General features: G+C 37.1%; 1 protein-coding gene across 3 annotated transcripts in view; it reads left to right on the top strand.

The window, feature by feature from the left end:
* The window catches only part of ACSL4 (acyl-CoA synthetase long chain family member 4), a 38933-nt gene extending 29025 nt beyond the window's left edge, over positions 1-9908 (top strand). For all 3 annotated transcript variants that reach the window (XM_074915265.1, XM_074915263.1, XM_074915264.1), the window contains 9 exons: positions 278-401; positions 1170-1241; positions 2610-2749; positions 3213-3385; positions 3604-3678; positions 3905-4096; positions 4547-4661; positions 5372-5529; positions 7403-9908. In XM_074915265.1, the coding sequence (XP_074771366.1) occupies positions 278-401; positions 1170-1241; positions 2610-2749; positions 3213-3385; positions 3604-3678; positions 3905-4096; positions 4547-4661; positions 5372-5529; positions 7403-7560 (1207 nt within the window). In that variant the 3' untranslated portion in view covers positions 7561-9908. The remainder of the gene's footprint in view (positions 1-277; positions 402-1169; positions 1242-2609; positions 2750-3212; positions 3386-3603; positions 3679-3904; positions 4097-4546; positions 4662-5371; positions 5530-7402) is intronic.
* The last annotated feature ends 3058 nt before the right edge of the window (positions 9909-12966 follow it).

Here is a 12966-nt window from a genome sequence, read left to right as displayed (position 1 = left end):
AGGAAGAGAAAATAGTGGAGCACTAAGGAATCTTTGAGTTACCTAGAAAACAAGGAAAATCCTGTAATTCATACTGATTTCAGTAAGGTAGGATTTTCCCCACTTTGTTTATAAACTGTGGTTTGAAATTGCTCCCTTCTTGCATGCAGAAGAATAAGCCTCACTTGTGATCCAAGTCTTTCAAGAAGTAGTAACTAAGCACACAATAAAACTGTTAAACAGTATTTTCAGTCCACTTGTGCATCATTGTTAATTAGATAATCCTTTCCTTTCCTAGACCCAAGGATACTTACATTGGTTATTTGCCTCTGGCCCATGTATTGGAATTGACAGCAGAAATTTCTTGCATCACTTACGGCTGCAGGATTGGCTATTCCTCTCCACTCACACTATCAGATCAGGTGAGGGGGGAGAGGGAAACTTAAATTTGCTTTTCCAGTCTGCATTCTTCTTGCTCAGCTATCCTCTTTCATTAAAGAAATGCTGATGTGTATGGCACACTTCAGGAATGTAATTATTTTTCATAAAATGATGTAAAGTAACGTGTCTGGTGAACTGTAGCAGTGGATCATATCATATGAATTTTAGTAAAACCTTTACTTCTATGATACTTAAGAAATTAAAACAAAACCTGATAAATGCATATAGCACTGGACATCAGGATGAGAACAGCTATTAACAGATTAACTGAATGTAAGACTGTTTAAAGTGGTTTTAAGTTTTTGGTCTCACTTTATCAGTTCTTTATCCAGTTAGTGTAGATCTTCTATTTAGCCCTTTGCCTTTTTTCCATTTAAGAGTTAAGATAAATAAGAGCAGATTAAGCTGGAGAAGAATGTTTCTGTAGATTTTGCTGGTATAGAGATTCCATCTGGCAAAAAAACCTCCCAGAGGAAGATGGAGGAGAAAGCAAGTACTAGAGGGAGGAAGTAAAAGATACACAAAGTGGACTCAACCAGGTTGGGATTGTAAAACATTTAGCATTACTGTTAATCATTATTTTTTCCAATCACAATTGAGGAAAAAAAAATTACTCAGGACATGTTTTTTGAGGGACAGGGAAAGAGATATAAGCAAATTACATGCTAATATAGCTTCAGTTTTTAGTCCTTTTCTAAAGAGCTTCTTGGTTTTCAGCTTCATAAATTGATGTTTTTTCCTTATTACAGTCAAGTAAAATTAAGAAGGGAAGCAAAGGAGACTGTTCTGTACTGAAGCCTACACTGATGGCAGCTGTACCTGTAAGTATGCAGAAGCAAATTTTATTTAGCAAAAAATGATGCTTTCTATCTTGTTCATGCTAGAAAAATCTACTTACTGACATTTTTTTTCTCTACATCTCTAAGTAACTGTCACTAGTAGGAAAAAAGCAGAATATAGAAATTCCAGTTGTTATGGCTGGAACAGAATACTGAAGCTGCAGATGAGCACAAGAATACATGCTAAAGCCAAGACCCTTTCTGATCCAAAACTGTAAATGTGTTTTAATAGTTACAAGTGATGTTTTACTGGGCTACTGACAAGAATAGGATACAGAAAGTCTTTGATATTCACAGCCTGAAACTCCTTTTTGCATAGGGAGAAAGCAGGGTGGCTTTGGCTAAGATGGACACTGTAAGGATATGGGCGTTAGAGGAGTTACAGAATTTACCAAATTAAGCTGTGCTGCCATGTTGTTGGGCTGCTCAATCTCAGCTACTTGTCCCCAAGGTGACACTGAGGTTAAGTCTGTCTTGCTGTTTCTAGGGTAAGCAAGCCATGCTTGTAAGAAAAATTCTTGTAAGAAAAAATGATCAGGAGACTGTAACTCCTGTTGGTGAAATGAAATCTCTCAGTTCATTCCCTTGTGCTTGCCAATTGCTGTGGATAAAGTACAGCATCAGGACTCCTAAGCACGATAAATCTTGCATGGCATATACCAACCTTTAACAAAGAAATTTAGCTAAACCTGAATTCAAAATATTTTAAATCAGTTTGTCACATTTTAAGTACAGGTTAAGGTATAATGTAATGATGTAAGCAATATACTATAGCAAGTTTTATTACAGTATGGTGTGTTACCCAAGATTTGTAGCTGTGGTTGATAGAGAAGATATCTTCAGAATGAGGGTAGAAAGTATTTTAAAAGCAAATCTGAGGTTTAGAAAGCCATTTGTAGAAGCGCAAGGGGCACTGTGAATTACTGCAGTATGCCTGAAGACCCGCAGTGGGTACTCAATTGCTTGCCCCTTGACTTACCTGTCTGCCTAATTCAAGGCAAGTTTTCTAATATAAGGTATATACTACAGCATGAGGGTTCTTTCCCTCTAGTGATACTGGTGTGAGGAGGAAAAAGTGAATGGAGAAAAGTAAAGGCTGTCATTTTCTCCTGCATTTTCAATACTTCATTCCAAGCTGTGATGGTCTATAAATTGACTAATTGATCACATATTAAAAGCATTACAGTTAAGCATTGCCTAACCAGTGATGCAGACATTTTTATTCTTACTTTATCCATTTCAAAGGAAGAATAATAGGGGATTTTATTTTATTACTAACATGGAATTTAATTTACACATGCTAGTCTATTCTCTGTGGTAATTTTCCTTGCTTTTTTTAACACTCTGTAGGAAATAATGGACAGAATTTATAAAAATGTCATGAGTAAAGTTCAAGAGATGAACTATATTCAGAGAACTCTGTTCAAGATAGGCTATGACTACAAATTGGAACAAATCAAGAGGGGATATGATGCACCTCTGTGTAATGTGTAAGTATAATTCACAGTCCAAGTGTACCTTTTTCCTTGTGATCTGTTAAGACAGTCTAAAAGGATAACCATCTAAGCTATCTCACATCAGACAATTCTTATCCAATATGCAAATATCATCTAATGACTAACTGAAATAATCCAAGTTCTTACTGGAAGTGGATAAGGTGTTTAATGGTAGGAATGACTAACCTTCAAAACAGATGACTACTTAGTTTTCCTTGGATTGCTTTTTTTTAAGTAATAAAATTGAAATGTTTGTTTAGTTACGTTACAGGAATTCTGCCATCTTCCAATGTTACACAAGAGATAACTTTTTGATTATCCCATCTGTCCACTAAAATCTGTGCATGAGTAAGTTAAAGATGTTCCAGACAGGGAGGAAGAAGGTGGTTTGTGTCTTTTTCTTTTTATAAAAGTGAGCTGAGCAAATTATTTTTAATGCTTTTTTCCTTCTTTCAAGACTACTGTTTAAAAAAGTAAAGGCACTACTGGGAGGGAATGTCCGTATGATGCTTTCTGGAGGAGCACCACTCTCACCTCAGACACAAAGATTTATGAACATCTGTTTTTGCTGTCCTGTTGGTCAAGGCTATGGACTAACAGAAACATGTGGAGCTGGAACAATTACAGAAGGTAGTTAAAATGCTTCTGGAAATATGTAATTTAAGATATATATATATAGATATCTATAGATATAGATATGAGGGTTTGGTGGGTTTTTTGTAAAGTCAAAATAGCTGTGGTTCTTAACTGCCACAAATTAACTAGAGATAAACTACTACTTATTTATGGTTTGAGTTTGTATTTCAAATGACAAAAGTCTTTGTATTCTTCCTTGTTCTTTCCCTAAGTTGCTGATTACAGCACTGGCAGAGTTGGAGCTCCTCTTATTTGTTGTGAAATAAAATTGAGAGACTGGCAAGAAGGTGAGAGTGTTAAATGCTTTGATTTCCAAGTAACTAATTTAACCACTGTGTAGCTGGTTTCTTTGCCTATCTGCTTAGCTAGATGTAGCACATGAAGTAATTGTTCTTGATCTTTTGTGGTGGTAGTCAGTTTGTGTGGATTAACTTCAAGCTGAAGTTTCAAAATATTTTCTTGGCAGCAGAATATAGAAGTTAAAAATAATTGTGTGGGGTTTTTCTTTTTCAGGGGGCTATACTAATAAAGACAAGCCTAATCCTAGAGGAGAAATTATAATCGGTGGACCTAATGTCTCAATGGGATATTTTAAAAATGAAGAGAAAACAACAGAAGAGTTCTCCATTGATGAGAATGGTCAGAGATGGTTCTGTACAGGAGATATAGGGGAATTTCATCCAGATGGATGTCTGCAGATCATAGGTTGGCCTCAGTTTTTGATATCTTAATATATTTTAAAATCTAGTCTAAACATAATAAGCATGCTGTTAATCCTGTTGGCTTTGCCAGGGCTAATCTACTTAAGATTTCCTGCCTGCAGAATCACCATGTAAAACACATTTCCAAAAGTCCTCACAGCTGCGTAGGAAATTTTTGGAAGTGATGCAGTTTCCTGTGACATTATCACTGTTGTGTGACAAGAAGTGTAGTGGTATATAAAGTTTTTTACAGAAGTCTTTATAAAGTTGGCAAAATATGTACATGCTATTAGTGGCTTTAAAATTCTAATAAGATGCTTTCATTCATGTTTATTAAGAATCTTGCATAGCATTGCACAAAATACATATATAGTGGCTTTGCAAGTGAGTCTGTGGAAATGCAAAAGTTTAAATGGAACAAGTTGGGTTTTTTTCCTTCCCCCTCAACTCCTAGATCGTAAGAAAGACTTGGTAAAGCTACAAGCAGGAGAATACGTATCTCTGGGCAAAGTAGAGGCCGCACTGAAGAACTGTCCATTGATTGACAATATCTGTGCTTATGCCAAAAGGTAAGAGTGGTATTAATTTAGAAACTCCGTTTAGAGTAAACATAAAATATGGTCTCTGACCCACTTCTCTGATGATACACTGTAGTTTTCCATGGCTTCCGTTGAACAAACCCCCCTACCAGAGTGCAAGTTACAAACAACTTCTCTGAAGTAGCACAGGTGCCCAGATTCCCTAAAACCTGAAGTAATTACCTACATCTTTCTGTTTGCATTTCTCCTATCCTAATACACTCCGGTTCCATCCCATCCCTTTCCCAAAGGGGTATCATTATATTTAGCATGTGTTTTGTCAGAATACCAGAGAAAAGTTAATCTGGACACTTTGCACCTGATCCAAAGCTCTCCAGTGAGTTTTGGAAATAATCCAGGTCTCTCCTCTCCCTCCCCTCAACTTAAACACACAACATGAAGGGAAACTGAGGAGAAGTAGCTAAACTCTGGATGTAGCTGGGAAGCTAAACTGAGATGTGCACTAGTGAAATTACAGCAAAGCACGATACCAATCAAACCCAACGTTGTAAAACAACTTGGAATACCTTTGATAAGTTATCAGTTATGAAGACCTAATGCACAAGAGGATTCTGTAGGGAGGAATAAGTACAGTTCAGAAAGCACCGTGGAACTGTGTATCTAACATCAAATAAGCGGTTTGTGCCCTGGAATTGAAATCTCAACTGGATCTTTTTTCCTTTTTTGCCATCCTATGGTAGTGACCAGTCTTACGTGATCAGTTTTGTGGTTCCTAATCAGAAGAAGCTGACGGCATTAGCTGAGCAGAAAGGCATCAGTGGAACCTGGGTAGATATTTGTAATAATCCTACAATGGAAGCTGAAATACTGCGAGAGATTAAAGAAGTGGCAAACAAGAGTAAGTAAAGCAGCATATTTTACTAGCCAATCTCACGGTGCTTATCCAGCAAAAATTTTCAGTTATTCCCACGAACTGCATTTCCTTCTTCCTGTTGCCTCTGTGTCTGCCTAAACTTAATACTCCAGTCAGGGGCAAAGACGACATCAAATTGTTGCCTATTATCCCAGGAATCAATGTCTTTTTGGCCATATTAACTACTTCTTTTTTCATTTTCTAAAAAAAATCTGAGATTTTTTTTTCAACTAAATTCTGGAGACAGGTTACTTGTCTAATACAGGTCAAATAAGGTCCAAAAGAGCTGTCAGTTTAGGAGGAAAGTTCTATGACACTTGCTGGTAAGAAAACTAGTTAAGCAAGAGATTTCAAAGCTTTTTTTTCCCATGCAACTTTGTCCCCTACAGCTTTGAACCACCACAATCCCTGTGGTTGTAATGGCTTAAAGGCCTGTTATTCCTTGTTGTGGAACTGAATGATCAAAAGCTTCATCAATCCTTGATGGGGCCAAAAAGTTCAAAAACTAACTGGGGAAAAAAGTCTATAAAGCACTTGGTAGCTCATACGAGGAAGTAGTAAATCTGGACTTAAGCACACACTAAGCACCACCACACCAACTTTAGAGGTGTGAATCTGCCTTCCAAAAACAAGAAAAGAAGAATGAAAGCCACTATTAAGTCTTGTCTTTAAAAAAAAAAAAAACCAAAAACAAAACAAAACCCAACACATCAATCTGTAGGTCTCAGACTTGGGTTTAAACATTTTAATTCATGTTTTTCTATCATGAACTAGGCTATCTGTATAGCTTTGTTTATTCAAAGTCTTCGATTATACATTCTTTCTACTTCCGGATAGTAATCTACCATTGAGATACAACTAATTTATTTGAAACTTTTTTCCAAAACTGTTTTAAAGAGATCATTCTTATTTTTAGTGAAACATAATGCACCTTCATCATGAGCAGGCATGTATCTAAATAAGGTGAAACAGTACATTCTAACTTCAAACTGGTATTGTAGAGCCCGAAGAGCTCCTGGACACAGACTTAGAGGCAGAGATCCCAACTGTCCTACGCTGGCTGCTGCCTAGAGGCTGTGCTGCCACAAGTTGTCCTCGATGTTCTGCTACAAGTCTCTGTGTGGGGGATCCTTTTACAGGAGCTATATGCAGGAGCTGCTAGCAAAGTCCATCAAGTATCACACACACACAGAGAGCAGCTCCCTGCCCTGTTCCTGATGTCCCTGCCCTTCTCCCTGAAGCAGTTACCTGCCTCCTTCCTTGCTTACCCCTCTTTGGCCTATTGCCTGGGCAGCAACAGAAGCAGCTTTGGTTGCAATGAGGCTGTGCATGTGCCAAGGCACTGCTTCCAGATGAAGGGGAAATAAGTGACTACTGTAACAAAAAAACCCAGAGAAGTCCCTTTATTTTGAACTCTAAACAAACTCTGAGGAAGAATTTTGGAAAGTATCACTCAACTATGAAAGTGTAGAAGTACTTCATTATAATTTAAATCTGAAGCACATCCAGCTAGTCTGAGTTAATCTCATTACTACCACATTCCTGTAATAAACAAACAACTAGATTTCAGTGTATCCTCTTGTGACAGTAGTCTCAGATCTTCAGGCTAAACACTCATTTGTTGCAAGCTTTAGATTTTATACTGTCACATCCAGTACAAGCTGTAAACACACTAACCAGCACCCAGCATTGGTACAAGATCAAATTTGCTTGTGGCCCTTCTGTAAGGTTATTTCGTTGAGTAGGACACCATATTATACAAGCTACAGGGTGCTCACCCTGTTCTAGGTAGCATGAATTAGTATTTCATTTGGACCTGTAATTATAGTCATGCTTTTGTTTCTTTTTGTCCCTGCAGTGAAATTAGAAAGGTTTGAAATACCCATCAAAGTACGGTTAAGCCCTGAACCCTGGACCCCAGAGACTGGGTTAGTAACAGATGCGTTCAAGCTGAAAAGGAAAGAACTGAAAAACCATTACCTTAATGACATCGAAAGAATGTATGGAGGCAAATAAGTTATGTTGACCAGACAGTTGTGCAGATGGTTCCTTCTCATGCTCAGTTTTGGATGTCTGTGTGCACTGTAGATATCACACGTTCAGAAAAATATAACAAATGGATGAATGTTTCTATAATCTCTATCGAGTACAACAGAGAATATCTTAAACTTCAAATTCTTAATTATTAGAAGATTAGACACTGATGGTCTTCATAGAGTTTCATGTGATCATCTCCAGTTTTGAGACAGACATTATGTGAAGCAGTATGACTATAGGTTATTTTGTTATTATTGTTTCTCTAGCATATTCAGACTGCTTGTAACTTCTCTTTAATTCATTCTGAAGTCTGACCTGTATTTCAAAGAGGAAAAATTAATGTAATTGTGATGATTCTTCTGTCATACTTAGTGAGGGGAGGGAAGAAAAAAAAAAAGTTTAAATTCTACCCTTGTCCATTTAAAATAAAAAACAAGTTGAAAACATTAGTCAAGAATTTGCTAGAGATCACTAATAATGCACTGCTTGAGAATGGATGGATTCTTCTGCACATCAGTTAGTATCTTGAATATTTACAGTGCCTAAAAAAAATACAAAGTACACTTACTGAAATAAAGGTGAACCGAAAAGCTTTCTAAAAATAAGTTATTTGAAATTTCATTTAAGCAAGTTGAATTAACTATTTCAACTTCTAAAGACCAAATACGTTTTTATTTGCCACTGTATTTTAATTCAAGCAGAGCTTTCCACTAGGGCAGACAGCATAAAAGAAAACAAAGACTTGCACTGCTACAGGAGGTACTGATGAGAAATCACCTGGATGCAGAATGCAAAACTTGCACTTTAACTGGCAGACAACAGTGAAATTGATGGGCAGTTGTCTCTAAGCAGATTTGAAATTCAAAGGAGTTTTTTTCCAGGGCTTGGCGTTTTTTTTTTTTGAGGGGTGGTTGTGGTTTTGTTTTTAAGGCACTGATCCTCTAGACTTTCACATACATGTGAGTAATGGTACAAGTTACCTGTATGTAACTTAGAGGATCAGGGTCTAAATTTCTGTATTGACTTTATGGAAAGGTATTTCCGTTCACCTTTTTAAATATGGTAAGCATAACAAGGCAGCCAGAAACCAACAGTAGTTTCCCCATGTAGTCTTGTTTTACTTACAGAAGAGTAGTTTGTGACCAGGGAATCTTTGTTTTACAGAACTTGTGAAAAAGGGACAAATCACTCTTTACAGAAATTCATTATAAAAATGTTCTCTTATTAACTGGAAATCATAGATGTGAAGAAGTAGGAAGATATAATTTAGTAATAGTTCATCATTTTGTGTGCAGAATCCTGTACTGTGTCTTCTTTTGAATTGTAACTGAGCTCCTGCATCCCTACTGGCTCTTCACTTGAACCATAAATGCTGTAAAAAGTGGAGGCTCTTGATACTGTTCTACTTTGCACTTTCTTAATCGTTTTATATATGTTGCTTACATTTTGTACAGCTGTGGCCCTCAACTGCTATATATTACAAATTCATTTTAAAGTATTTATAGATTTCTATTCATAATATTTGTGTTGTGTATATGATGGTTAAAAAGAAAAATTATTTGGTATTGTCACTGTACAGAAAGTAAAAGATTTTGTACAATGCTTCTCTTGAATATGCTAGCTTACAATTTCAGGGCAATTTTTTCCATTATTGCATGTATGTGTATTTTTCTTTTTTCCAGTTCAAACAGATTTTGGCTAAAATAAATTATGGTTCTATACTAACTAAACTGTCCCCTCTCCTTGGGACCAACTTTAAACTTCCCCATGCATAACCTTCTCTGGCCAGTCCAGAACACTGCCAGCTCATCTTCCAAGAAGGAGAAAGAGAAGAAGAAAATCTATCATATAAAGCTGACTGTATCTAGTTGTGCATGGAACTACAACAGTCACTAAAAGGAGCAAGGAAATAGCTTTTCTAAAAAATAATTTTATTTCTTTTTTAAGACACATACAGTTGGTTTATGACAACAGGAAATACTTCCCAGATCAGTAGCAACTTTTTCAGTGACTCAGTCCTGGAGCCATGTTACCAATTTTTCCACGTTTAAAATTGGTCACTATTAAATAGCCTTGAGTCAGCCTGTTGGCATCACAACAGTTAAATACATGTAAGAAAAAAGTTACTTGCACTTGAGTCAGTCAGCAGGTTGGATGATTTTTTTTTTTAAAACCATGAATGTATTTATATGAAATGATTTTTTTATCTAGACTGCAGGTATCTTCTGTGTCTTGGTTGACTGAGGATTGTTATTTTCAATATATATATATATACACACACAATGTTAACATTTCAAAAGTGGAATACAGTTTAAATGGTTCAACAAGTTTGTGTTCTGAAAGATCTTTATATATTGCACAAGTTGTCTCTAGTTACTGTTCAGCACCTCACATTCTTTCTGAAACTGAGCACACCTTAGAAGAACTTCTCCAAAGCAGCAGCAAGTACATGCTACAGATGTTGAAAACAAAGCCAAGAGTGGGCCTAGTTTTTCTTTTAAGAAATAAACTAAATGTGGATGTGCTGCAAAACCCAACTGAATACACGTGAGCTTTTCAAGCATCTTTGGGAAGGGGGAAGGATTACCTCAGGCTGCCTTCAAATATGGGCATTACTTGCAAATATGCAGTTTGGTAAGAACTTTATCCTTATTTTTAATGAATTCTGAATCCTTTTGTGACAGAGCTTGTCAAGAAGTAAGAAACAGTATGAGCAAGAATGTCATTCTCTCCATTAAAAATGAGGAGCTATGATGCAGATGAAGTGATAGAATATGGCTTCAAAACCATTATGGGATAGTTACAGATGATACCCTGTGCTTGACTGCAAGGATGTACAGTGTGGGACCAAGGCCTGAGAGAGCAGTTCAGTTACTAAACTTGAAGGTTCCAGAAAGTTCAAAGTAGCTGCAAGTTCTCTAGAAAGCAATTCAGAATTTAAAACTATCCTCCTAAGTCCGAGAAACAGAATCCAGTTTGTGCATGTCTGATACAAGATTATATTTAGGCCCTCTACTTCAAAAGACATGAGATATCTAGAGAAAGCCAGAGTATAACTACACTAACAGTGGGACTAGAAACTTGATTTATGAAGGAAAATTATAGTGGAGTTTGGGTGGCCTGGAGAGGAATGGCCCATGGAGAGTGCCAACTGCATACAGTGTTACCCTAACAAAGGCACAAAAGAGCTGCTGCCAGTGGAAGAGGAGGAACAGAAAGTAAGTTTACACCACATGACATTTATGATAAAACATTTTAAAAGAAACACAGAACTTTAAAACATTTCTTTACTAAATACTGAACCAGTCACTAAAGACTTCTGCCACCAAAAGCCTCTAGAGCCCCAGCGAAGGTTAAACACAGGAGCAGCTCCTGCACAGAGCCTTGGGCAGGGGCTGGAACAAGAGACCTGGTTCCTGCACACAATGCAATGGTGATGCTGTATGTGACCATAAGATGTCATTAAATGGCTTGCAAGGAAAAAAAAAAGTAATTAGTTATTCCCTGAAGAGTAGGTGAGGTGGTGTTTAACTAACCCAATTCAATTTTAATGCCCATTACAACATCAGAGAACTCTGAGCATAACATGATGTAGAGAGCTGCCTGCCAGGTAAGCCAAGATGTTGAACTGCAGCTCCCATCAAACACTTTCTGGCTAAATAAGGAACAGGACATGAGTTGGGAAGGTGGGTCACTAATTTTCAGTCAAAAAAAACCCATCTACCACATCCCAGAATGATAATTTTCAAATAACCACATTGTAATCTAATGATAAATTAGTGATGTTCTGCAATTACACGCAATGCAAGAAGCAAATTCTCATTATGTATTTGGGTTTTTCATTGGTTTTGGTTTTTTTACTGAGCCTGCCTGATGACTAAGCTCTACATAAGAGTAAATCAACTTCCCTTTTGAAGGCTAAAATTTAAACATTAGAAGCTTCAGAATAACAAATCTTGTGCTTCTTTTGCACAAGATGCCACAACCATGATTAACAAAATACAATCAGTAAGTCTTGCTGTCACTGCTTACATGGAATTCTGAATGATGCACGTAAAGTAAAACTCGGGTATTGTGCAGTGGTGTGAACTTACATGGATTATAAACAAAACACGTTTCCAGTTAACTCCACAATACTGTGAAGTAGATTACTGATTGCCTTTTTTTTTTTTAACATAAGATTACATCAGCCATGGAGGAAGAGGGCTGAATATACTATGTTGGCCTGTCATTTTCACATAATTTAATTTGAAGTTCTGTCAGAAATAGTGTAAATTCCACCCTATTACTAGGAGATGCAATATCTAGAATCTTGCTACAACTTTATTGGGGGGAAGACACGTTTGAAACACCAATAACCTGGTTAACGACAAACATTAACAGAGATGCTGGAAGTCACTTGGTGTTTGTTACACATGCTTATTTCTGCATTTACCCTCACCTGTCTTCTATTACAGACATGTGACCACCACATATATGCTATCCCCATCATTTCTGAAAATCCAGACCCTGAACACAAATACCTGTCACTCTAAAACATGATTTCATATCATTAAAATGCTAAAGCAAGATGTCATGTAAGTTCTACTTTTTAAAAACACAGATAAGGAAGTACAGGGGGAGGTAATTTAGCACTTCTTGATTTGAAACGGCATTGGACTACTTCTAACGGGTCTACTGCATTGTTGAGCCTATTTAAGAATAAAGATAGTCCAACTACAACTTTGAGTAGTGAGGCCACATATTATTCCAGCACTGGGAGGCGTTGCCAGGTTTGTATTTGTTTTAACAACATGGTATCTAACCCAAACCTTCCCTGCTGGATATAGATTAGTTTACTACTTACAGTGCTCCCCCAGGGAGTGAGCATGAAGAATGGGTCACTGTTCTCTTTACTTACTTTCTTTCAAGTCTAAGCAAACACAATCTCTCCTGATGAGCCTGTTATGAAATTTAATCAGGGTCATTTAACCAGGGCCACTATCTCCCTATGTTCAAAATGCAATACCCGCCCCATCTGCCCTATACAGCTTAGGGTAACTACCTCCCAGAGCCTCTAACTTCGTTCCAGAACATATCTGCCTTTTATGCAACAGTGTAACTGTCACCTTGTGACTTCTTTCCCTTGTTATTTTTAAAACCTGGATCTCTGCTCTGAACACTTGCACAATAAGGATACTGCTGTGAGGAGTGGAAATGCACAGGTGGTGAGTGACTTCTTAAGGAGCTCTGCAAACAAACGCTACACCACAACTCAAGCTGAATTTCTAACAAGTCAGTCTGATTCTGTTTTAACCTACATACAGCCCACTCTAAGCATTTACTGGCAAGTAGAGTCCTTACTTTCAGGGGAAAGATACCGAGAAAATTTTTCACTCCAACAAA

This window comes from Athene noctua, chromosome 11, assembly GCF_965140245.1.
Source record: "Athene noctua chromosome 11, bAthNoc1.hap1.1, whole genome shotgun sequence".
Classification (NCBI taxonomy): domain Eukaryota; kingdom Metazoa; phylum Chordata; class Aves; order Strigiformes; family Strigidae; genus Athene; species Athene noctua.
This window is presented reverse-complemented; position numbering and strand designations above follow the sequence as displayed.